This window comes from Aegilops tauschii, chromosome 5, assembly GCF_002575655.3.
Source record: "Aegilops tauschii subsp. strangulata cultivar AL8/78 chromosome 5, Aet v6.0, whole genome shotgun sequence".
Lineage (NCBI taxonomy): Eukaryota > Viridiplantae > Streptophyta > Magnoliopsida > Poales > Poaceae > Aegilops > Aegilops tauschii.
Genome location: NC_053039.3, coordinates 565,413,043 through 565,440,282, shown reverse-complemented (window position 1 = coordinate 565,440,282; position 27,240 = coordinate 565,413,043). Strand labels below are relative to the sequence as shown.

Sequence of the window (27,240 nt, the reverse complement as noted above, 5' to 3'; positions counted from 1 at the left end):
CTGCTATTAAACTTTCTATCAAAAAAAGTTCTTTATGAATATTCTTTTTGCTTTTAATGATTAAAAATAAAAAAGAGGCGCAATGCGCGTTGATTTGGTTCAAGCCTTTCGGAATAGTGTAGACTGCACTGCACATAGCTCGATGCAGTCTACCTTATTCCTCAAGGCTTGAAGCTAAGCAACGTGAGCATTGCGCCTCTTCTTCATCGTCTCTGCACTCAGGGCTTATAAACCGCTCCTAGTGCCTCTCAGCTAGCGAGGTGGGACTAAAAAACTGCTTAGCTAGTAAGAAACTCTAGTACCGGTTCGTGCCACGAACAGGTACTAAAGGTGCTCGTGGGGCCACAGCCTCATTAGTACCGGTTCGTGCCACCAACAGGGACCAATGGCCTTGCACAGCGGCGTGGTGGTGAGTTTAGTCCCACCTCGCTAGCTAAGAGAGAGCCGCACCTGTTTATAAGGTGCGGTGCGCCTGAGCTATCGAGCTCCTCTCTAAAGCAGGCTTACGGGCCTAACCTCTCTGCACTCAGGGCTTATAAAGCATTTCAAATGAACTCTGAAAAGGTTGAAAGTTGGCATGGTATCATCATTTCATCCACATAGCATGTGCAAGAAAGTTGAGAGGGTTACGGCAAAAACTAGATGCACTTCTTGTACAAAACGGACAATGGTATCATACTCGTCTATTACAAAGTTGGCATGGTATCATCATAATAGTTGCGGGAGAAAGTCTTCACTTTTTCTTCGCTTGTGTCATTTGCTTATTGCGCCGTAACCATGGAGAATCTTCATCGTTTAACAGGATGCTTGGGTCAGCCTTGACTTTGAAGGGAGGAATTTCATGAAACTTTTCATAATATTCAGACATGTCTGTCTTGCCCTCCACTCCCACAATGTCCCTTTTTCCTGAAAGAACTATGTGCCGCTTTGGCTCATCGTATGATGTATTCGCTTCCTTATCTTTTCTTTTCCCCGGTCTGGTAGACATATCCTTCACATAGATAACCTGTGCCACATCATTGGCTAGGACGAACGGTTCGTCAGTGTACCCAAGATTGTTCAGATCCACTGTTGTCATTCCGTACTATGGGTCTACCTGTACCCCGCCTCCTGACAGATTGACCCATTTGCACTTAAACAAAGGGACCTTAAAATCATGTCCGTAGTCAAGTTCCCATATGTCCATTATGTAACCATAATATGTGTCCTTTCCCCTCTCGGTTGCTGCATCAAAGCGGACACCGCTGTTTTGGTTGGTGCTCTTTTGATCTTGGGCGATCGTGTAAAATGTATTCCCATTTATCTCGTATCCTTTGTAAGTCAATACAGTCGAAGATGGTCCCCTGGACAACGAGTACAACTCATCACAAACAGTGGTGTCACCTCTGAGACGTGTTTCCAACCAACTGCTGAAAGTCCTGATGTGTTCACATGTAATCCAGTCGTCACACTGCTCCGGGTGTTTGGAGCGCAGACTGTTCTTGTGTTCATCGACATACGGGGTCACCAAGGTAGAGTTCTGTAGAACTGTGTAGTGTGCTTCAGACCAAGAATATCTGTCCCTGCATATTATTGAGTCCCCCCTCCAAGCGTGCCTTTTCCAGTCAGTCTCCCCTCATACCGCGATTTAGGGAGACCTATCTTCTTAAGGCCAGGAATGAAGTCAACACAAAACCCAATGACATCCTCTGTTTGATGGCCCATGGAGATGCTTCCTTCTGGCCTAGCACGGTTACGGACATATTTCTTTAGGACTCCCAAGAACCTCTCAAAGGGGAACATATTGTGTAGAAATACGGGCCCCAGAATGACAATCTCGTCGACTAGATGAACTAGGACGTGCGTCATGATATTGAAGAAGGATGGTGGGAACACCAGCTCGAAACTGACAAGACATTGCGCCACATCACTCCTTAGCCTTGATATGATTTCTGGACCGATCACCTTCTGAGAGATTGCATTGAGGAATGCACATAGCTTCACAATGGCTAATCGGACGTTTTCCGGTAGAAGCCCCCTCAATGCAACCGGAAGCAGTTGCGTCATAATCACGTGGCAGTCATGAGACTTTAGGTTCTGGAACTTTTTCTCTGGCATATTTATTATTCCCTTTATATTCGACGAGAAGCCAGTCGGGACCTTCATACTGAGCAGGCATTCAAAGAAGATTTCTTTCTCTTCTTTCGTAAGAGCGTAGCTGGCAGGACCTTCATACAGCTTCGGAGGCATGCCGTCTTTTTCGTGCAAACGTTGCAGGTCCTCCCCTGCCTCAGGTGTATCTTTTGTCTTCCCATACACGCCCAAGAAGCCTAGCAGGTTCACGCAAAGGTTCTTCGTCACGTGCATCACGTCGATTGAAGAGAGGGTAGGTCCCAAAATATAGATTTCTTCTTCCACATGGGTGCGTGTCCCTCAGCGTCATTCGGAACAGCTAGTCCGCCGGGACCCTTTCCAAAGATTACGTGTAAATCATTGACCATAGCAAGTACGTGATCACCGGTACGCATGGCGGGCATCTTCCGGTGATCTGCCTCGCCTTTGAAATGCTTGCCTTTCTTTCGACATTGATGGTTGGTCGGAAGAAATCGACGATGGCCCAGGTACACATTCTTCCTGCTTTTGTCCAGGTATATACTTTCAGTGTCATCTAAACAGTGCGTGCATGCGTGGTATCCCTTGTTTGTCTGTCCTGAAAGGTTACTGAGAGCGGGCCAATCGTTGATGGTTACAAACAGCAACACGTGCAGGTTAAATTCCTCCTGTTTGTGCTCATCCCACGTACGTACACCGTTTCCATTCCATAGCTGTAAAACTTCTTCAACTAATGGCCTTAGGTACACATCAATGTCGTTGCCGGGTTGCTTAGGGCCTTGGATGAGAACTGGCATCATAATGAACTTCCGCTTCATGCACATCCAAGGAGGAAGGTTATACATACAGAGAGTCACGGGCCAGGTGTTGTGATTGCTGCTCTGCTCCCCGAAAGGATTAATGCCATCCGCGCTTAATCCAAACCATACGTCCCTTGGGTCAGCTGCAAACTCAGCCCAGTACTTTCTCTCGATTTTTCTCCACTGCGACCCGTCAGCGGGTGCTCTCAACTTCCCGTCTTTCTTACGGTCCTCACTGTGCCATCGCATCAACTTGGCATGCTCTTCGTTTCTGAACAGACGTTTCAACCGTGGTATTATAGGAGCATACCACATCACCTTCGCAGGAACCCTCTTCCTGGGGGGCTCGCCGTCAACATCACCAGGGTCATCTCGTCTGATCTTATACCGCAATGCACCACATACCGGGCATGCGTTCAGATCCTTGTACGCACCGCGGTAGAGGATGCAGTCATTAGGGCATGCATGTATCTTCTGCACCTCCAATCCTATAGGGCATACGACCTTGTTTGCTGCGTATGTACTGTCGGGCAATTCGTTATCCTTTGGAAGATTCTTCTTCAATATTTTCAATAGCTTCTCAAATCCTTTGTCAGGCACAGCATTCTCTGCCTTCCACTGCAGCAATTCCAGTACGGTACCGAGCTTTGTGTTGCCATCTTCGCAATTGGGGTACAACCCTTTTTTGTGATCCTCTAACATGCGATCGAACTTCAGCTTCTCCTTTCGACTTTCGCATTGCGTCCTTGCATCGACTATGACCCAGCAGAGATCATCATCATCGGGCACTGGTTCCTCTTGATCTTCAGCAGCTTCCCCCCTTGCAGCATCATTGGGCACATCGTCTGGTTCCTCTTGATCTTCAGCAGCTTCCCCCATTGCAGCATCACTGTATTCAGGGGGCACATAGTTGTCATCGTCCTCTTCTTCTTCGCCGTCTTCCATCATAACCCCCATTTCTCTGTGCCTCCTCCAAACATTATAGTGTGGCATGAAACCCTTGTAAAGCAGGTGGGCGTGAAGGATTTTCCGGTCAGAGTAAGACTTCGTATTCCCACATATAGGGCATGGACAACACATAAAACCATTCTGCTTGTTTGCCTGAGCCACTTCGAGAAAATCATGCACGCCCTTAATGTACTCGGAGGTGTGTCTGTCACCGTACATCCATTGCCGGTTCATCTGCGTGCATTATATATAATTAAGTGTGTCAAAAACCATTACAGAACATCATGAATAGATAATTAAGTGACCAAATTAATAGAAGTTCATCATCACATTAGAACCAAAGTACATCCATAGTTCTCATCTAACAACATATATATAGCTCTCCAGAGCATCTAATTAATTAAACCATACATTGAAACTATGTAAAACATTTCAATGCGAAAACAAATGCGATCATAATCACAACTAAGGTAACAATTGATCCAACGGCATAATGATACCAAGCCTCGGTATGAATGGCATATTTTCTAATCTTTCTAATCTTCAAGCGCATTGCATCCATCTTGATCTTGTGATCATCGACGACATCCGCAACATGCAACTCCAATATCATCTTCTCCTCCTCAATTTTTTTTATTTTTTCCTTCAAGTAATTGTTTTATTCTTCAACTAAATTTAACCTCTCGACAATAGGGTCGGTTAGAATTTCCGGTTCAACCGCCTCCTAGATAAATAAAATCTATGTCACGCTGGTCGGTATATTTGTCATAAACAATAAATGAATCAAATAGTTATAAAAAGATAATATATACCACATCCGAATCATAGACAGGACGAGGGCCGACGGGGGCGGATACCAAAACCATCGCACTATGTAATAAGAAGGAATAAAATAGTAAGAAAATTAGACAAGTATCTATCTAAAGTAAGAATTTTTTTCTTTCAAAAAGAAGATAAGAACAAGAGGCTCACCACGGTGGTGCCGGCGACGAGATCGGCGCGGGCGGTTGACGGCGGTGAAGACGGGAATGGGACGTGACGGGCCGCTAAACCTAGACAAATCTCGAGGAAAATGGAGCTTTGAGGTCGAGCTTCGAGAGGACAAAGCTTAACTAGTGTGGCTCGGGCATTTCATTGAACACCTCATGTGCATAGGAGGTGAGCTAGAGCACCACAAAGCCCTCCCCTCGCCGGCCAGAGAAAAACAGAGCACTGGAGTGCTCTGCTCGCGGGCGAGGGGTATATATAGGCACCTCATTGGTCCCGGTTCGTGGCATGAACCGGTACTAAATCCGGGCCTTCTGTCCCGGTTCATGCCGAGAACCGGGACCAATGGTTGTGGGCCAGGAGCGAGGACCATTAGTCCCGGTTCGTGGCTCGAACCGGGACAAATGGTTCCATACGAACCGGGACCAATGCCCACGAGGCCCCGGCCGGCGCCCTGGGCTCACGAACCGGGACGAATGCCCCCATGGGTCCCGGTTCGTGACTGAACCGGGACTAATGGGCTTGCCATGCCCGAACGAAAGCCCTATTTTCTACTAGTGGTCGTGATCCAAATCACCGATGATCCTAGCACCGAACGGACGGCACCTCCGCATTCAACACACGTACGGAGCAGCGACGTCTCCTCCTTCTTGATCCAGCAAGGGGGGAGGAGAGGTTGATGGAGATCCAGAAGCACGACGGCGTGGTGGTGGAAGTAGCGGGATCCTGGCAGGGCTTCGCCAAGCGCAAGCGGGGAGGAAGAGGTGTCACGGGAGGGAGGGAGGCGCCAGGGCTTGGGGTGTTGCTCCCATGCGCCTCCCCACTATATATAGGGGTGGAGGGGGCTGGTTTCTTGCCCTCCAAGTCCATTGGGGCGTTGGCAAAGGTGGGGGAAGAAATCCCATCATTTCCCTTCCCCACCGATTGTTATCCCCCTTTTTTAGGGATCTTGATCTTATCCCTTCGGGATATGATCTTGTTCCTTCTAAGGTGGGATCTTGGTGCGCCTTGACCAGGGTGTGTGGCCTTGCCCCCACTACCCACGTTCATGTCGGTCCCCCCATGCAGGTGGGCCCCACTTCGGAACCTTCTAGAACCTTCCCGGTACAATACCGAAAAATCCCGAACATTTTCCGGTGGCCAAAATAGGACTTCCCATATATAAATCTTTACCTCCGGACCATTCCGGAACTCCTCGTGACGTCCGGGATCTCATCCGGGACTCCGAACGACTTTCGGATTTCCGCATACTAATATCTCTACAACCCTAGCGTCACCGAACCTTAAGTGTGTAGACCCTACGGGTTCGGGAGACATGCAGACATGACCGAGACCACTCTCCGGTCAATAACCAATAGCGGGATCTGGATACCCATGTTGGCTCCCACATGTTCCACGATGATCTCATCGGATGAACCATGATGTCGAGGATTCAATCAATCCCGTATACAATTCCCTTTGTCAATCGGTACGTTACTTGCCCGAGATTCGATCGTCGGTATCCCAATACTTTGTTCAATCTCGTTACCGGCAAGTCACTTTACTCGTACCGTAATGCATGATCCCGTGACCAAACACTTGGTCACATTGAGCTCATTATGATGATGCATTACCGAGTGGGCCCAGAGATACCTCTCCATCATACGGAGTGACAAATCCCAGTCTCGATTCGTGCCAACCCAACAGACACTTTCGGAGATACCTGTAGTGCACCTTTATAGCCACCCAGTTACGTTGTGACGTTTGGTACACCCAAAGCATTCCTACGGTATCCGGGAGTTGCACAATCTCATGGTCTAAGGAAATGATACTTGACATTAGAAAAGCTCTAGCAAACGAACTACACGATCTTGTGCTATGCTTAGGATTGGGTCTTGTCCATCACATCATTCTCCTAATGATGTGATCCCGTTATCAATGACATCCAATGTCCATGGTCAGGAAACCATAACCATCTATTAATCAACGAGGTAGTCAACTAGAGGCTTACTAGGGACATGTTGTGGTCTATGTATTCACACATGTATTACGGTTTCTAGTTAATACAATTATAGCATGAACAACCGACAATTATCATGAACAAGGAAATACAATAATAACCATTTTATTATTGCCTCTAGGGCATATTTCCAACACCTAATATACGAGCCATTGTAATATACGTGTGCATATATATAGTTGTCTAAAAACACACACACACACACACATATATATAATCAGTAACACTTAAATCCAAAATCTGTATGTGTATAAAAAATATACATAATACCTTAAAATTTCTTCTTACTTTCCTCGATGCAAAGTCGCTTATGATGGGGTCGATGTCAATCTCATCCAATAATTTCTTCTCGATGCATAATGTAGCCAAACCATTTAACCTTTCTTGAGTCATTGTTGACCTCAAATAATTCTTCAACAATTTCAGCTTTGAAAAGCTTCTCTCGGCTGATGCGACCGTCACAGGCACAGTAAATAAGATGTGATAAGCAATGGAGATATTCGGATAACAATCAACTTCTCTAACATGCCCAAAAATCTCCATGGCAGACATTACGCCATTTGGCAAAGTGAATCTCATAATCTTCAATTCAGGAATAAGATCATATACGTCTACATCAGATGAACCATCAAGAGAGAATGTTTCTGCAAATTTTGTGCAACACTCTTCAAGTTCATTATCACTTAATGGCTTCAGGGTGCCCGAGCTCAATAAAAATCCAAAGATATCTTTGAACACCATTAGTTCTTTAAATCTATCCTTCAAAGAAGTGACCGCCATATCAACCAAAACAAAAAAATATTTAACACGAAAAGCCTTCTCAGCTTTAGAATTTCTTCTTGACAATCACTTTCACCAAACTGTCTCTTCCTCTTAGCACGACGTTTCATTGGAAACACGGGATCAATTCCCATTTCAGTCGCAATACCTTTGGCGATGGTCAAACTTGAAGAAAACCCATCATCTCTGTACTTCTCAAAATATTCTGTTATACCTTTTATTTGCTTCAAAGCAGAGTCAATACACATGGTTGACGATTGCAACATCTTGCTAATTTTATTTACAGCAAACAGAATATCATGCCAGATAATCATACCAACTAGAAACTCAAAGCGACCAAGTGCATCAAATAAATTTTTTGCGTCGCTTTTATCCTTAGGTTCAGTGTCAGAAGCATCACGTAACTCAGACAAAGCTGACCTTAACTCAATGGCTTGATATCTTATTGCTGTAACACTTTTGATTCGACTCTCCCAGCGAGTGTTAGACAATGATTTCACAGTCAAACTAGGAACATGTTTAAGCAAAACATTCCACCTTTTCGTAGAACCAGCAAATAATATATATATGCGCTGAACAATTCCAAAAAATGAAACAGCTTTCTCACATGTTTTTGCCATATCACAGAGAGTGAGATTAAGACTATGACAAGCACATGGCATGTATAATGCTCTTGGATTCACATCAAGTAACCTAGATTGTACCCCTCGGTATTTTCCTTTCATGTTAGAACCATTGTCATATCCTTGACCCCTTATATCATTAATATTTAAGCCAAAAGTCTCCATAGATTCAAGCAGTACTTTAAAAACCCCTAAGCCAGAAGTGTCATCCACCTTCAAGAACCCCAGAAAGTACTCCTCAATTTTTATTTTCCCATCCGACAAATTAACACAACGAACTAAAAAAGTCATTTGTTCTTGATGACTGACATCAGGGGTACAATCTAGGATAACAGAGAAATACTTGGCCTCTTTAACAACCTTTATGATAGAACATGTGATGTCAGCAGCCAAAAGAGATATCAACTCGTTCTGAATTTTATGACTGAGATAATGGTAATGAATTTCTTTGTTCTGGATACGTCTAAGGTGGTCTTGCATTACCAAATCAAATTCTGCAATCATCTCAACACAAGCTAAGAAATTACCATTATCATCCTTGTAAAGTTGCTCACTGTTTCCGCGAAAAGCCAAGTTGCGTTTACCAAGATATTTCACAATGGCTATTATTCTTAACAAAACTTGCCTGACACGTTCTTTCTCCTTTGTTATTTGATGATGCAAGTCCTTGTTAATAGTTTCCTCTTTCCGTAGTCTAATCCTTAATTCATTCCACTTGTTCATGTTATTAATATGATCAACACTATTTTCATGTTCTTTAAGCTTCTCACTAATGTGCCTCCAATGATCTAATCCATCATGTGCTAAGGAACTCTGACTCCTGCTACTGCTAGACTTGAAGATCTTACAACAAAAGCAAAAAACTTTGTCAACACCTTCTGAATAAACTAGCCATTTTCTATCATGTTTCTCTCCATTGCTTAATTTCCTATGATAGTGAGCATAGGAAAAATGTCTTCCTGCATCATCTACACGGTATTCCATTTTATTCTCTTCCTCTCTCATTGGCCCTTTCTCAACTAATACATCTCTTGCTTTATTGTCAAAATTATCCCAATTTCTTGGATCATAAATATCAGGAGTATAGACTGGTTCATCAACACTAGGAGACTGTTCTTGTGCATCCGATGAATTACCTACATTCTCGGAGCCACTTACATTGCTGTTGTCGATGTTGGTTTCGACATTTTCTTCTTGCTGATCGGATTCTGAATTCACGTTAGTTTGTTGCTCTTCCTCTATGGCAACTATCGCCAACTCATCACCTGGGTTTATCGAAGTAGTGGAAGTACTCTTGTAATATAAGTGCAGATGCCCACGCTGTGATTGTACCAATTTATCTACGGCCTTCTTCTTTTTCCTTTTTTTACTACCCGATGCATATGTCCTGTTTCTCGGAGGCATGCTAACACACAATCCTGAAAAAGTAATTTTTGCATCAATTATTGAACAGTACCACATACGCATCAAGGAAACGGCCAAACGCAAATATAATATACCTGGTTCTGCGTCAGTCCATGTGCTATTTGCAACGCCTAGACTCGGAGAGCAATGAGCAATTGACCAAGCGTGAGGGCCCCCTGAATTGGAATCAGCTGTGAACTGGATTAGGAAGGAGATTAGGAGAAGAGAATTAGAAATTAGCAAGAGCCAGATGGGAGTGGGCAGACCTGCAGTACGGCGTGTCGCGGTGTCGCCGTGTCGGTGACGGCGGGCGGCGGCCTAGGCCCTAGGGCTGAGAGCTGCGTGATGAGACGGGTCGAATTGTCGAGTATCCTGCCGCATATTGTTGTCTTTTTTTTCACGTGGAGGACGAAGGAAAGCAATCGCTAATCAAGCCGCGCATGTCGCTAATCCTGCCGCTGCTGCTCGTATCTCTTGCGATCCTGTGCGTGTGCGTGCTCGTATCTCTTGCGATCATGTTGGCTTTGACTATTTTGTTTGACATGGTCCTACAGCCTGCTATACGTATATACCTAGTACATACCTGGGTGGGGCCCCTACCTTGTGGGGGCCCGGGGCGGCCGCCCCCCTGCCCCCCCCCCCCCCCCGGCCCGGCCCTGCTCCTACGGGGTCTTTGGTGAGTCAGATTTGTTGTCAACGAGCCTGAAGCGACAAATAATGTTTTTTTCTTAAATAGTGAAGTTTTTATGTTGCCTTGAGTGTTTGAACATGTTGTGAGCATGTAATGTGTTTGTTGTCTAAAGATGAGACATATTGCAGTGATTCTTATTTTAAGGAAAAGCTTACATGCACTTGTGAGAAAGCTCGACGGACAAGCGCTGATTAATACTCCAACTTTACCACCAAGCTTAATTAGTAGTATGAAGATCATTCTTCTTGATCAAAATGATAGGGGCCTCGGTTGCCCTGCTTCTGCGTGGGGATCCCGGATCTGGAGCGACGGCTCCATTGGCAAGACACGGCCGGCTAGCAGCCGTGCGGGCGGTGGATCTGGTGTCCTGGCCGCACGGGCGGCGGGATCCAGTTGTCGTTGGCGGCCGGCGACGGCTTCTGCAGCGGTCGGTGCGCGCGATCTGCCGCCTCCCCCTCCTCCCCTGTTCGGCGTGCGGGCCAGCCTGGTCGGGCCGCACTTCCTCTTGGTCGCCGCTTCTGTACACGAGGTGCTGCTGGTGGCGGTGATCTAGTTCGGGCGAAATCCATGGCCGACCATGACCGGCCGCGCCGACGGTGACGCCTGAGGGCGTCGTTCCCCTCCTTGGAGGCATCGGTATGGACTGATCTCCTCACTTCACCTTCCCCTAGGTCTCCCGGGCGAAAGCCCTAACTTTGTTGGGCGGTGGCGGCGCTCACGGCGCCGTTCCCTTCTTGAAGGCGCCGCTTTGGGAACCATGGGGTTGGTGGCGCTTGTGGGTGGTGGGCGACGGCGGTGGTGCGGCCCGATCCTAGCATGGGTTTACGTCCGTTGCTTGGAGATGGACTCGCGTAGATGGAGGTCGTCGGCTGGCGTCAATGGCGGAAGACCTGCCAAGGCTCGCGTAGGTGGAGGCCGCCGTTTGGTGTCGTGGTGGCGTCGATGGCGGAGGACCTGCCAAGGTTGTCACCTCAATCTGCTCTGAAGATGGACCAGTGGAAGATGGCGGCGACCACACATGTGAGTGCATCAGACCGGTTTGAGCCCCGGACCCGGCAGATGGCTCGGTCGGGGCCTCCGACTTTAGATGTTAGGCTTAGGTGAGAGGTCTTGGTATGTGGCCCAGCTTGCACTCCTTCATCATTTGAATAGGAATAACGGCAGATATTGCCAAGATGGCAAATTCAGGCCTATTGTTGTTCTACTTTGTATGGTCCTCGAGAATAATCAATAAGATGGCCGCATGCATCTCCCAGATGCAGAGGGCAGGGGTCATCCTCCTTTTCAAAAAAAAATGATAGTGGCATCGGGGTAATTGAAGGCGACCAATTTTTAACCTTTTATTTACAACGAATGTAGATATGTTGCATAACCATAATTTTTTTGGTTCGGTGGCGTCGTGACGACCGCGGCACGCCAGCACGTCGTCGTCGCCCGCGTCCACCAGACCCACCTGACTTCCGAAGCAGCCGCAACCCATTTGAAAAAGATAAAAGAAAGAAAGCAGCCGTGCGTGCGCAGCACCCTGGTCAACGACCATCATACCGATCGCCATGATCCACCAGCTGGCTGTGAGCCTGGGCCTTTTTCACTATTTTGACTCTTTTAAAAAACTATCGCACAAAATAAACTTCACACAAAACTATTTCACGATCTGACTCTTTTGGTAACGCCACAAACCGTGGCGTTTCTTCTCTATTTAAAAACGCCGAACTAGCTAGCGTTGCTCCACTTCATAAGCAAATGGCAATATGAGCAAGCTACTTGCAATGGCAACACCCATGGCGTTTCATGCATGGGCACCAACGCCAGCCATGCTTGGCGTTTCCAGCAACGCGAGATACTTTGGCGTTTCTGCTCTGCCACGTAACGTTCCGACCAGGCCAGCAACGCTGGCTAGCTCGGCGTTTCCAGATGGAGAAGAAACGCCACGGCTTGTGGCGTTGCCAAAAGAGTCAGATCGTGAAATAGTTTTGCGTGAAGTTCAATTTGTGTGAAAGTTTTTTAAAAGGGTCAAAATAGTGAAAAGAGCCGTGAGCCTGCTGCTGTAGGAAGATCAAGTTCGCGGATGCAGATATGTTGCATAACCATAATTTTTGTGGTTCGGCGGCGTGGTGACGACCGCCGCACGCCAGCACGTCGTCGTCCCCCGCGTCCACCTGACCCACCTGAGTTCCGAAGCAGCCGCAGCCCCTTTGAAAAAGATAAAAGAAAGAAAGCAGCCGCGCGCACCACCACCACCAACCTGGTCAACGACAAAGATTCCCGCTCGCCATTTATATACCGCCCGCATCCACCATGATCCAGACCAGCACCTCTCCTGACCTCACCGCGACGAAGATGCTGAGGCAGCTCCTCCCCCACTTCTCCTCCTCATCTTCTTCTTCCTCCCCTATTTATTCACTCGCGCGGCTCACCAGGCAGAGCAGCAGCCGTCGTGTCCCTCTTGCGTCCAGGAAGACAAGCTCAAGCTCTAGAAGTAGCGCCAGCACCAGACCTTTTCTGTGCCTAGCCCTCTTCCTCCTCCTGATTCTTGTTGTGACCGCCCTCTTCTTGTTCCCACCAGCGATCATGTCTTCCTCTTCCTCGTCGTCGTCGTCAGCCGCGTCCGTGCCGTTCGAGAGACCGAGGAAGGTGGTGAAGAAGGTGCTGTCCTTGTCCCAGTCCGAGGGGGACGGCGCCACCGTCCGCCGGAGCATCGGCAGGTACGACACCAATCCCTCTCTCAACCGCGCAACACGGATGAATCGACTCTGGATTTCTGACGGGTCGCTCGCCTTGACCTCCGTCTGTCTTTTCTTGCTGCAGGCACGAGGTCCCGAACCTGGACCCATTCCTCCTGCTCGACGAGTTCTCTGTATCCAAGCCCGCCGGCTTCCCTGACCACCCTCACCGAGGCTTCGAGACCGTCACCTACATGCTCGACGTACGGACGCATGCTCCGCTTCTTCCATGTCTTTGCTCTGCTCTGCCTGCACCATGTTTGATGTTGCCCCCAATATGTTTGCTGAAATGCTTGCTTCTGTTTTGGGTTTCTGATGCAGGGGGCATTCACCCACCAGGACTTCTCGGGGCGCAAGGGCACCATCAGGACCGGAGATGTGCAGGTGCCACCTACTCATCCAATTTGTTCACACAAACCATCGCATGCACTTGGCCCATTCATTCTATCTTGACTTGAACTAACATTGCGATCTGAATGCTCTGTTCCTGACCAGTGGATGACGGCTGGCCGCGGCATCGTCCACTCGGAGATGCCTGCGGCCGACGGAGTGCAGAAGGGCCTGCAGCTCTGGATCAACCTCGCCTCCAAGGACAAGATGTATGTATCTACATACTATTTAAAAAAACATCATATGAATCATAGGAAGTCAACTTTAAATTAGAATGACCAATCATTCGACACTATTTCCTCGAAAAATACTAGGATCAAGCCGCGGTACCAGGAGCTCGAGAGCAAGGACATCAGCCAGGCCGAGAAGCACGGTGTGAAGGTACGGATCATCGCCGGGGAGGCCTTCGGGGTGCGGTCGCCGGTCTACACACGGACACCGACCATGTACATGGACTTCACAATGCAACCAGGGTCGCAGCTCCACCAGCCAATCCCCGAGGGCTGGAACGCTTTCGTGTACATCATCGAGGGGGAGGGTGTCTTTGGCAGGGAGGGCGCCGCGCCGGCGAGCGCGCACCATTGCCTTGTGCTCGGCGCCGGCGATGGGCTCAGTGTGTGGAAGCGGTCCGGTGCGCCGCTGCGGTTCGTGCTGGCGGCAGGTCAGCCCTTGAACGAGCTAGTGGTGCAGCAGGGGCCCTTCGTCATGAACTCTCGTGCCCAGATCAAGAAGGCCATGGAGGACTATTACTACGGCCGCAACGGCTTCGAGAAGGCCAGCCAGTGGAGCTCCACTTGAGGCTGATCAGTTTGTCGATGTGGTGATGATCAACGTCGCGGTGCATTGTCGTGAAAAAGATTGGGGAGGAAAGGGAAACTGCACCGTACGATTTTATTGATACTTCTGTGTATATTATTGTAGTCTTGTTTTTGTTTGATTCATTTTTTCTACTTGTTTATAGGAAAGAATGTAATAAAAGTGTGTGATGAGGAGGAAGTAAGTAAGGATTGTTTCATCATAACAAAACGAGTTGTTTCATCATATGTTTGGGCAAGCAGAGCAAGGATAGATATTGGATGGAGTTCAAGTAGGGGCTAAGAATATTCGGATTTCATGTGGCGTTTCATGGGCATGCGGTACAGCTTTATTCTCTCATGTTGCAGTGAGGAGCATGAAAATGAAGCAGGCCAAGCCGAACAAGACCCTCAAGAGGTGACTGTCGAGCTCTGAAGTGTGGACTGGAAAGCACTATTTTTTTTTTTGAACCATGGACGAGAGCTGCATGTATTATACTGAAGAGTGAGCGAGAAAGTACACGACCAATTGCTACAAACTGAAACAAACTAGAGCAGAAAAGGATACATGTACAATGTATGGATGTGTTACAAAAAAATGTTCAAAGGATACATGTACAATGTGCGAAGATCAACTAGACGGATGCTTGGTGCATATGCTACGTGTTGTTCTATTCCAATATAGTGTAGTGATCAAAAAATTTCAAAGCATACATGTACAATGTATGGATGTGTTACAAAAAAATGTTGAAATTCAGTTGTTGCTGTGAGCTGTTTTTTTTTGAACCATGTAGAAGAGCTGCATGTGTATCTATCTATCTATTATATACTTATAAAACAGAAGTCAAATAAGACATCATGTTCTTCCATATAATCTAAAATAATATAGATCGTTGATCAATAATATTTACGGTTGAGATTTAAAGATATTACGTTACATGAAAAAAGATATAAGATTACATTTATTAAACTGACACGTACAAGGTGCATGAAAAAACTTGGAAAAATAGAGGAAGATCACGTGACTTCGTATGCCTTTGTAAGCTTCACGTATGACATTCATCTTTCCCTATTAATAAAAGGGCTATTGCTTCTTACCACCGTGAATTTCATCCGTCGTTGTTTCGTCCGTCCGTCGGTTCGGTACCAATTTTTCGTACGTCGTCGTTGTGCTGTGTGTTTGACGCTAGATGAGTTGGACTTTCACCCGGTCCCTCACAGGCCCGTCGACGAGGCAGGCCAAAGTGGCCAATCGCACAGGGGCCCCAAATCACTGGATACTGTGTAGGCTTAATCAGAAAATGAAAAATCAGCAGCAAAACAGCGAGTGCCCCCAGCCGTCCTACACGTATGGATTGCTGCCGGCCTCTAGCCTGCTCACTTCGCCCGTTCGCCATTTCGTTGTTCCCTCGATCGCGTGCCCGCCTTGCCCTAGTGCATCGTTGCCTAATGAGTTATTGATCAAGGGCGCCTTCGTTTGCCGCCGACCGATTCCTTTCCCATCCGGCGGCCGTCGCCTGTCCCGTCTAATCTCCAGTTTCCCCTTTCTACCTCAGATTCAGCACGCACGGTCAGATCTTCTAACGAGATTTATTAATCCATGCATTGTAGACTTGTTTTGCTGAATTTGATTTCTTCATGTGAGTACATGACAGTGTTATATGTCACCCTTTTTCTGTTCTAGTGAGCCTTTGTTGATTGTCTCTATTTTCAACAATGTGCAATACAACAGTAGCATAACTGATAATTAATCAACTGTGGCACTCTTCGTTATACTTCAGATAGATTAATAATTAATAAATGACTTTATGCTCCCAAGGTTCTGACTTCCCATGAATTGGTAGAACAGTTTTATGAAGATAGGTGCTCATACATCATTTTTTAGCACATGAGTCTAGTTTATTAATTTGGTGCTATCTTTCCTCTTTTCAAACTCATGTTTGATCTATTTTTAAATATTGTATGAAGTAACCATATTTGTATGAAATTAACACATATTGGAAGTTATACAATAAAATTGATGCAAGATTTGATCATATTAGTTCTTTACTTATAGGATTTTTAAAATCAAGAGTCCCATTTAACATTTCGCACTGGGCCCCCGAAATCCTGGAGACGGCCCTGGTCCCTCAATACAACTCTAATCCAATTCCAACACGTTCCCGATTTGGTCTGTACTACCCCATGATGGCTCCCTGTTCCCAGCCAACTCAATATAAAAATTCAAGCCCGATTGGAAGTATCGACAACCTATGCCACGCGGTCACGTCGCTGAGGGCACCGCCGTCGGCACTGCGTCTTGGCGGACCTATGCCACGCCGTCACGTCGTTGAGAGCGCCGCCGTCGGCACTGCGTCTTGCGGTTACATCGTTGTCGATGGAGGGCGGTGCTACCGGCACTACGTCTTGGTGTTGGGTTGTGTTGAGAGCCAGCCATTGATCGACGCTGGGATGAAAATATCGTCATGCTCACGCTTCAAACAACTACACCTCATCGATCCAGGCCCATGTATGTGTCGCCGGAGGAAAAACTTTCAATGGACTGAAGGCACTGGTTGCGGCGACATGGTCGGGGCTATAGTTGCCGTCCTGCTCCACTGCCGACAGAGAATCGAGTGTTGGCTGGGTACCTTCGCGTGCGCCTGTGCAACGCCAAGGCCACGATGATGCTGTCCGAGGGTTGTGTTGGCTGCGGCCATATGTCCTGGTGTCGAGGCTTGTGTCCCTAGGACGAGTGGTGCTGGCGTGAGGGGAATACGCCTGATCAATGGACCTACAATATGCTCCCAATGGCTGGTACAAGCAGCATCTGCCAGCTGGACAAGGTTGGGAAGCTCTGGAAAGAGATGCGTGTAACCGGCGAGCACCATACCGTAGTCTTCTACGGGACTTTTTCGTTGGTCTGATACAACAGACCGGGCAGTATCTCTTCTCGACGAGATGCGGAAGGAGAGGATCGATTACCTGCAACCCCATCATGCAACCCTCACCCACGCTGTTCGATTTCAGGATGCATACAAACTGGTCGGGGAAATTTCCTCTGAATAGTGGTCGCGCTCGCACCTAATATCTGAATATTCAACTCGCTCAAAAAGACGTGGTGACTGCCAGATCCCACTTCCAATGACATCGTTGGACGTTGTTCCCCAAGATTGAATGCCAGTTATGCTTCAGGTCATGTGGTCAGCCTTTTTTTTACTGAAGATAATAAGATGGATGTTGGCATTTGATACACAGTGGAATTTCAGCAGCAAAAGACCAGTATCTGAAGTTCTGAACGGACTTTATCCCATGGACGCGTAATTTCTGGATGTATTGGCCAAAGGAAGTTTCAACGATATGCTTATATTGCGGATTGGATGAGGTATTTCTTGATTTCTCTTTTGGCAGTAAAAAAGAAACGTGGGAGAAAAATTTTTGCTGGACCAATGCTAAAAGGAACAGCAGGGAGACAGGAGCAGGCAAGCCCCGAACGCTTGTGTGATGCATTAGATGCAGGTTTGCTACTGCATGCGCTGCTCATGCCCAACAAAAACAAAACATGTCAGAGCTTACTACGTACAGAGGGAAAGTGAACTTCTTTCGGACACTGCTGAAGTTGCCTATATATACACGTTGATATATGCCACCAATGCCAAAACACATTTAGAAGCCATGGCCATAGAGTCTGATCTAACTCAAATTGTTGTTTCAGACAAGAAGATGCCATGCTTAGCGTGCTTGAAGGTATGGAGGAACAATTGCGTCCAGTTAAACTCACTTCAAAAAAATAATGTTATGTGTATAATATTTTTATTGCCACATGTCTTCTTTGTTCGGGCCAAGTCCAAATAATGAAAAAGAAAACAATAACTCTTCCCAACCAAACTATGAACTATATCTAAAAACATTTTAACATAGTAAGAAAAATAGTTCAAAAATTGCACACAGGTTTATATGTAACACTCTTTAAAGACTGGTCAAAACCACAAAATTTGTTCCATTTAAAAAAATACATTTAGAAATATTCAAAGAAATTAAAAATATTCACATTTTTAAAAATTCTGTTCAGAATTTTTTTTTCCTTAAAAAATCAATTTTAATAAAGTGTTCACTACTCTTATATAAAATAAATAAATATCCATGTTTTTCTGAAAAAGAAAGTATTCAGAGACAATTCCATGAACCACTACTCTTCTATCCGATGAAGAAAGGTAAGGTGGCTTCTTAGGGTCCAAAATTCAAACTCCAAAAGGTAATAATCAATGTTCGACGTTTATCAGAATTGAAGAAAAAATGGAACGTAATAGCAGAGAGATCAGGTTTTGCGAGTTTCTATGCCCGTTGCAACGCACGGGCATTTGTACTAGTCTAACAAAAGAACGAGACCGGCCAGGTGCGATTAGGATTTTTTTTTGCGGGGAGCATACATGGGTATTAATGTTGTTTCGTACGGGTCCTGGACTCCTTGAAGTCTACAGCATGCAAAGGACTACTTATATAAGGAAGTGTCCGATGCAAAAAAGGAAGACGTGCCAAACAGAATAGATGTGCTGATTTTCGCAAAGTAAATAAGATCCGGACAGACTATACTATTATAAGGAAAAGAGAAAAAGTTAAAAGACATAGTAAGATGACCGGACTACTATTGGGTAAAAAAGAAAAATATTCAGGTCCAGCGCACCATATACAATTATGATTTATCAAGGAATACAGCGCGGGTAAAAAAGAATTCATCAAGGCACACGGCTGTGAACACAAAATAGTAGAGGAAAAGAGCTAATCACATCCAGACTAACATTCAAGGAAAATAGAAAAAGAAATAAAGGCATGCTAAGATGACTGGAAAAAAATACGTGCATGTTCAGGTGCACCATACTGTACACAATAAGGATTTATCAGGACACTAACCGCAAAGAAAAAAAGATCCATCAAGACACACATACATGTACGATGAGAAGTATACGATCGCCTTTCTACAGCATTCTCATTTTGGTCGGTCAGAAATTTTCTATGAAAGGATAGGAACGGAAATGAATTAGTCTAATTCATGTAAATACTTATGGCACATCTAGATGTGCTTTAACAAAACTGATATTTAAAAAACACATAGTTACACCATTCCTTATAAGATGAGCACAAATAGACGTTTATATATGTAATTCACTATAAGAAAATAAATCAACAACTTGATTTCCACGTGGTAACAACGAAATATCATTAAATTTAGAATGTACTTTATATGAAACACTATTATGTGAGTAATGATTATGATACTATGTTATACATGAGATTATGAATAAATAATAAATTTGCAATTTGGTTCTCTATGTGGTAGAAATACATGCATATAGACCTAACTGGGATATAACCATTCTCAATATGGGCCAACCACTCTATTAGTCTAAATAGCATAAAACTACTAGTTTACAGGCTATGGTTCTAAAAAACTACCACTTTTTAATTTTTTTCAGATAACTACCAAGTCAGGGGTTGGCTGTTTCAAAAAACCCCAAATTCTCTTTGTTAAACAATTAAACATGTTTATGACAGGTCCGGCCCGCCACTAAACACACCGTTTGGTTGACCATTTGTTTGACCGTTAACTGACTTGTGGGGGCCACATGTCAGCGCCTCATTCATAGATTTTTTACGGATTAGCCCCTACAAACATTTAAAAAAAAGCAATCGAGTCCCTGGAATCAGCCTCCGCGTCCGCGTCCTCCTCCGTCGTCACCCTCAACGTCGGCGGCGAGCTCTTCCAGACCACCGCAGCCACCCTCTCCCGCGCAGGCGGTTCCTCCCCTCTCGCCTCCCTTGGCCCCTCGCCCCCCGACGCGCCACACTTCCTCGACGGCGACCCTCGCCTGTTCGCCGCCAGCCTCTCCTTCCTCCGCAGTGGCCGCCTCGCGTCCCATCCTCCCTCCCCCGCTCTCCTCGCCGAGGCTCGGCACTTCTCACTCGACGGCCTCCTCCTCGCCTCCCTCTCCCCCGCGCGCGCCATGGGGGGCTTGTGTGCAAGCCGCCGCCCGGAGCAGTGGCTGGAGAGACGGAGGCTGGGGGATGGCCGGCGGCAGAGCTCACCGGGCCTGGCAGCGGAGGGCACACGCGGTGGCGGCCATGGCCGCGAGCAGCAGCTGCGCGAGCTCGGGCGCGGAGACGGCCGGCGGCAGAGCCGGCAGCGGCAGTGGCGCGATGGCGAGCTCCGGCGGCTGCCGGCGCGGCTCGCCGGCCGAACGAGGCGGCGTCGAGAGGAACTGCGCCAGTGGTGCTGTGATCTGGAGCAGGGACCCGATTGCTTTTTCAGAAATGTTTATAGGGGCTATTTTGTAAAAAGTGAGGACATATGAGATAGAGACACTGACATGTGGGCCTCACTTGTAAATTAACGGTCAACCTAATGGTCAAACAGACGGTTTGTTTAGGTGCGGGCCTGACCTGTCCTAAACATGTTTAAATTTTAAGCAACGGTCATTTGGGGTTTTTTGAAACAGCCGACCGCCCATTTGGTAGTTATCTGAGAAAAATTAAAAAGTGGTAGTTTTTTGGAACCATAGCCTGTAAACTAGTAGTTTTATGCTATTTACTCGTCTATGTGGCATAAAGTGGGTCAAAGCAGGTAAGTAAACCAAACAATAATCAAGAAGGTAAAGTGAAGGTCAAAGAAAACATTCCAATTGAAATGAGGAACTTTAGATATTTCGATGAGTTGCTTTACATTTTGAGTTGTTTTACTATTTTCCTTAGGTTTTCATATGTATTCGAAAAAAACTAAATCTGGAAAAAACTCTAAATGAGAATTGTTAGTTGGAAGATTGTTTATTAGAAGAAGACTTAGAATAAATCTAAAATAAAATAATACTTTCAAATTCAAACATCCTTTGGATGTCCATAAATAACTACATTTTGGAATATATATAGTCATTAGAACTTACACATATGGAAACATTATAGATGAACCATCAGGTGAAGCCAAAGTACGTCTGGACTCTCTCATTCACTTAGAATGTACCAAATAAGTATCATATATTGCATACACGAATACCTACAGTTAAGAAGAGTGCCACAAACAATGCTAAGGCGCCATGTGCACTACATTTTGGAATATATAATGATTTAACTTCAAGGAGAAGTGGACATGGAATCTGTCAGTCATGTCGTTCACAATTAGAGAAGTGACGAAGAACATGCATATGTTTTATCCATGTATGCTAGCAGTTAAGAAAAATACCACAAACAACTCAAATGCGCCAAGCGCACGAACAAATTCTACATAGGAAATTTACAACGATCGACGAAGTGGGTTGATGAAGGTAACAGAGGAATTCAGTACAACCAATTAGTATTTTCTCATTTTTGGGTCAAAATGTCCAAAAGAGTTATCCACAAAAAGATAAATCATAGAGGATGGCAAGAATGCAATATAGAAAGCTAAATATTATTTTTGATACTAAAACTTTAGAACTTTATGTGGCGGGACAACTGCCTCTCCATCCTTCGTTGTCACACTCAAAATATTTAATATGCTTAATTTTCCCATTAATGTCAAATCATGTAGTGCCATATATCTTAAATTGAATTTATATACGAGGGCTAACAAATAAAAAATATATAATAACGTAAATTGACAATCTAGCCGCGCAAATGCACGGGGCACTTCGCTAGTTCATTAAGAAAGGAGAAGACACATCACCATAGAAGGCACGATTAGTACCAGGCCAGGGCAAACCAACATGACCTAACTCGACAACCACGACATAAAGATCACTGATCCAAGAGTCAGCAATCTGCAGCCCTGAGACAACCAAACCCAAACTAGAGCGGGACTACTATACAAGGCGTGAAGTGATACAACATCTACTGACTAAGTTTTTCGACAAAGGGTGGATGCTATTAGCTTAATGGAGTATCAGTAAACATACTGAGCACACATCGTCTGAGTGAGTTAACATTCTATATTAGCATTGCTCCATAATAATTATTAAAACAGTCTTCGATATGGATGCTGGATCCAAAATGGATGGAGGTGCAGCTTAGCTAGCTAGTGGCCAGCCATGACGGGTACGTGACAACAGCAGTAATCATAGTAAGAATAGCTCTCCCCCTAGGCGACGCCAGGGGCCCCCGAACCCTAGCGTCGCAGGCCTCCTCTCGCGCCTCCCTCTGCCGCCGGCGAGGGCCGCGGTGGCGGCGGGCCCGGCGCCGAAGGCACCTGGGCGGATGGATGCGGCGATATCTCATCTGAGGCGGCAGGGGCGGCCCTTCTCGTGGGATCCGAACGCAGCGGCTGGGGCGGCGATCCCTTGCCGTGCGGCGGTGGCCGAAGCGCCATAAGCCGGCGGAACGGAGGCCCTGAGATGGACGACGGCGGTGGCAGCGCCCCATCCGACAGGGTGCCTGATCTGCGCGGAGATGGTGGCGGCGGCGACTGCGGATCCAACCCCAATCGGATCCGCCGCGGGGTGGCCTTCAGCCGACCGGCGGCGCGTGGAGGGACCGGTGAGGAGATGTCGGATCTCCCCCGGTTTACCGACGTCGGCGTTCGTCTTCGTGGCAAGACTCCGCTCGGTTCCAGCCAACCGCGAGATCGGGACGACGTGGCTTCCGCTGAAAATCGCGCCTGACTGCGGTCATGGCGGACGATGGCAGCGTCTCGGACGTCGTTCCCTTCTCGAGGCATCGTCGTTGCAGGTCACGTCAACCTGATCGGAAGGTTTCGGGAAAAACCCTAGATCTGGATCTACCGGATCGGACGATGACGGCATAGTGCATTGCGTGGTCTAACTACCCATGGGAAAACAGCTTTGTCCTTCCGAAAAGATGGCGTTCACTTTACCAATCCGAACCATCTGTGTAGCTGGCGTGGTCTCATTATTTGTTTTATTTGTTTTGTTCCCTTTACCAATCCCAAAAGATGTTGTTCCCTTTATCAAACAGAGACAGCCTGCATTTCTTTACCATTGAACTAAGCTTTATACTCACGTGACCCATGTTGGCCCAGACCCGACGCCGAGTACTTTTCGATGACAGTGATGATCGACGACAGACAAGGACGAAGCAACGCTGGCTTATGATAGACCACCCTCAGTGTAAAGCTAGTCTCAAGCTAGCTATCTATCCTTCCTTGGACGTGTGGTACTAATACTAGTACTTCTGGCCGGAACAATCACACAACACGTACGTAGGCAACCTAGCAATCAATCTATGCTTTGATCAATTGGACACAAGCAAACGCACGCGAGTACTCGGCAATTGCTCTGATACCAATTCTTGGCCCAGACGGCGTTGCCGAGTACTTTCCGGCGAGACCCGACGACCGACGACGAACGATGACGAAGCACTGGATGAACTTGGTTCTTGCCCCAAGTCAGATACTTTACGTTGAGATGCGCTGTATGTAGCTAGCTTGATTTACTCTAGCCACGTCCAAGCTAACTAGCTCGATATTGCTGATCGATTCTTGCGGCCGGCCAGAATACAACAACACACGCGCACACACGAATCGGTAGACGAGATTCGTCTGGGCCAACAATTGGTACCATTGAACTATGCTTTATACTCACGTGACCCAAGCCACTAGACAATCACTTTCATTTGTTTTGTTCCGTATGCGCACTGAACACAAAACAGACTATTTTTTGCCCTTTGCATGTCTTTCTGTACTCTTCAGTTTTGGTTTAACACTGTGTTGTGATTGATCAAGTTCCTCTTATGGCATTCCGTTGTAACTATCGTATCTAAATTTTGAAGTTTGAAGTGCAAGCTCTGTTATACCTTCGTGACTTTGGGCAACCCACGAAGTGGTGTTCTATGTAATTTGACAGTGTTAGCGACATCGTGTGGGCTACTTGCAACCCCTGAGCCGGTTGCCCGACGTCCGCGCGGTAATTGCGCCGCCTGGACGGGGAGCTCGCCAATATCAAAAAGGAGTGCTTGCTCAGCGAGCTACCGAGCTCGCTGTCGCTAGCACGGGCAACGGCAGCGCTCCCCGGCCGGAGTGGGCATTGGCCGAAACGGACCTCCGCATGGCGCAGGAGGATGTGGAGCGGATCCTCCATGATCGTCAGCCGGCGGCCGTGAAGAGCTGTCATGGCCTTACGCCCTTCCGCCGCTGGAAGGACCACTCTGACCGACGACGGCATAGACGCCGACAGAGGTGCCGCTGACCAGCCTGGCCAGGCGTATCAGGTTACCGTCCGCTACAAATTAGTTTATTTTTTTAGGTGTTCTTCAACCGGACGAAATATCGTAGGTTTATGTAAAATATATCAAATTTATGTCCGTTTGCATGAATTCCGTCGTGTTTGCATGAATTATGTCCGGCTTTGTTTGTATTGTAGGCGAAGATCAACAGCAAGCAGTAGGACGTGGTCCTACTGTCCAACCTTCAAAAAAAAAAGATCAACAGCAAGCACGGGATGGCGGCTCCCATACCACTTTACGCGGACACGCTTTTACAGTACATCAAGTCAATTTGGACCGTTTATATTTTTGGTTGGATGGCCCAGATAAGGCAATACTACATCAAATTTCTGGTAGTATATTGGGTAATTAGGGGCATTTTAGGTAGTTCATTATTGTTTTATCATTCTCAGACTTCCTGGTGGCAGGTGACTGTTCCCGTAATGATTGGGACGAGCCGGTGATGTCATCCCTGTTCCCACCTGAGAGGCGGATGCACTTGATTGGCGAAGTGTTGCTGCACTTCACAGACCGGCTCTGGTCGAGAGATGGGGCGCCGCTTGCATCTTCCCATTCATCGACTGGCTGAGCTCCGGCCCGTCGAGCTGCCTCGTGATTGTTGGCGTACGCAATGACCTCGACAATGCTACCCAATACTTTTCGGCAACACACGCATAGTAGGTAGCTCGATTAGTTCAGTCAGGACAAGGAGACGACAAAGATACACAGCTAGCGCCTAAGCAGATATGCAGGTGGATGCTTCGTGAAGAGGCTAGCTAACACGTACCAAACTAATCACTGTTGGCTACTTGATCGATCTGGCTAGCTTACTACGACGAAACATACAGTCGGGGAACAGATTGAAGCAGCTTGTCAAGCATCGGCACATGGAGCCAGTGCTGGCAGGCAGCGCTACTGGAGGTCGACCCGTTACATATCAGATCCTTCACTATACACGCTCAACGATTAGAGCGGCCGGTGGACACTGGAGCACTCCAATCATTGGCTCAAATTCAATGGTGGTAATGCCAAGGTGACCTTTGATTGCTGCTATTAACCCACTCAACACTGACGAAGGCGTGCACCGGGTGGCTGGTCAGCAGAGGCGGGCTGCCGGCCCTGGATGGCGGACAACCTGATGCGGCGCACAGCGAGAGCATCTGTTGTGCGGCTGGCTGGCTGATGCTATGGCATCGTTGGCAGATGACCTGTCCACGGCGTGTTGATTTCAAGGAGATGGCTTGTCTTCCCCTTTGTTTGTGTATCATCATGATTAAAGCATGGGATAAATCTATCCCATATAGGAAATTACCAATCTGCACTTAGCCAAATTCCAAGCGGACCCGTATTGACCATTGGATCAACTATATACTACCCATTATTTCAGGTAGTATGGTGTACCATAAAAACTCTCAACAAATACTATGTCTATTTTGGGGGGCCAGAGTTGAAGATGCTCTTATTAACCTTCAACTATCAGGCTGCAAGATAAACCATTCCTCATGCTTGTCGCTTATTAGTAGGCTGCCTAAACCCTAAGTGGAGATGAGAGATCGATATGAACTGTCCTGCTGCTGCCGGAGAATTTATTTTTGTTTGATCCATCATACATAATCTCATTCTTTTTTCTTGCGGAAACCATATCTCAAAACCTGATTAGGAAATTCCATCCTAAGGCGTGCAGATCATTCATTCGACAGTATTTTGTTTGATCCGCAATTCAAGACCAGATTACATCGTTGCTAATATTATTAGTTTGTATTTCACTCCAGCTACTTGCATGATGCCCGTATGACTGATACACCGACACTCTGATTTGGACGATTAATCAACCACTTGTGGTTGTTTCATAGACAGCTTGAAACCAAACGTATCCATGCACTTAGGCACCGAAGTACCAATATATGAGGGCATTGACCTTTTATTTTACGGAGTTTTTGGTGATCTGCGTTGGAGCTGCCCTTAAACTAGTTTTAACAAAACATCAACCTAAAACTGATTTTCCTAAAAATCCTATTAAAACCGGTGTTGCTAAAACTGATTCAAAATACTAGTTACAACCAGTTAGGTAGTTCTGTGTTTGATAATCTTGCTGACATGCTACAGAAGAGTGTGGTGTGCTCAGCTCATGAATTCATTACAGCTTGTAACTAGTATAGACCTGTTTTCTTTGATGAGTCCAGTAGTATGCAGGATGTCGTGGCATCCAGGCGATTCCTCGGTTGCTTTTCAGTGGAATTTTCCCTTGATTAGTTGGGACTTTTAGTGTTTCCTTCATTATGTCGACATACTGCATTGGTCACAAATGGTCTAATCCCACATGGGAAGGCATAGTTTGTTCAGAAGAAAGAAAAGGGAACAAAGATATCTGCATGTTTTTGTATAACTCTATACATGTTTCTTCTGTTTAAGTCATCATCAATCTTTGGTGCTTCCACAACACTCTTACTAGTTAGTCGGGACTGTTAGTGTTTCCTTTCGCTATGTCGACATACTGCATTACTAAAAAATGGTCCTAATCGGCCATGGGAAAACAGATTTGTCCATCCGAAAAGTTGTTGTTCCTTTTACCAGTCTTAACCATCTGTGTAGCTGGCATGGTCTCGTCACCAAGATCTTTACCATTGAACTAAGCTTTATACCCACTTGACCTAAGCCACTAGACAATCACTTCCATTTGTTTTGTTCTGTATGTGCAGTGAACACAAAGCAAACTATTTTTTTGCGCTTCACACATCTCACTATGTTCTTCAGTTTTGGTTTACCGCTGTGTTGTGATTGATCAACTTCCTCTTATGACATTCTGTTGTTATCATTGTATCTAAATTTTGAAGTTTGAAGTTGCAGCT

The 27,240-nt window shown here is 46.3% G+C and overlaps 1 protein-coding gene across 2 annotated transcripts; it reads left to right on the top strand.

Moving 5' to 3' along the window:
* The first annotated feature begins 12,644 nt into the window (after positions 1-12,644).
* Positions 12,645-14,508, top strand: LOC109773782 (pirin-like protein). 2 transcript variants are annotated; one of them, XM_020332497.2, is made up of 6 exons: positions 12,645-12,802; positions 12,890-13,028; positions 13,132-13,249; positions 13,368-13,430; positions 13,542-13,645; positions 13,751-14,508. In XM_020332497.2, the coding sequence occupies exons 1-6, from the start codon at positions 12,664-12,666 to the stop codon at positions 14,232-14,234; spliced, it is 1,047 nt and encodes a 348-aa protein (XP_020188086.1). In that variant the 5' UTR covers positions 12,645-12,663; the 3' UTR covers positions 14,235-14,508. The 2 variants fall into 2 exon arrangements, with proteins under 2 accessions (XP_020188086.1, XP_045085301.1); XM_045229366.2 differs by having other exon boundaries at positions 12,649-13,028.
* The last annotated feature ends 12,732 nt before the right edge of the window (positions 14,509-27,240 follow it).

Excerpts from the sequence above, each read along its gene's own strand:
- LOC109773782 (XM_045229366.2), top strand. The coding sequence starts at position 12,664 with ATGCTGAGGCAGCTCCTCCCCCACTTCTCCTCCTCATCTTCTTCTTCC. Across the intron at positions 13,250-13,367 it reads CCGTCACCTACATGCTCGAC|GGGGCATTCACCCACCAGGA; the intron begins GTACGGACGCAT and ends TTTCTGATGCAG. Across the intron at positions 13,431-13,541 it reads TCAGGACCGGAGATGTGCAG|TGGATGACGGCTGGCCGCGG; the intron begins GTGCCACCTACT and ends GTTCCTGACCAG.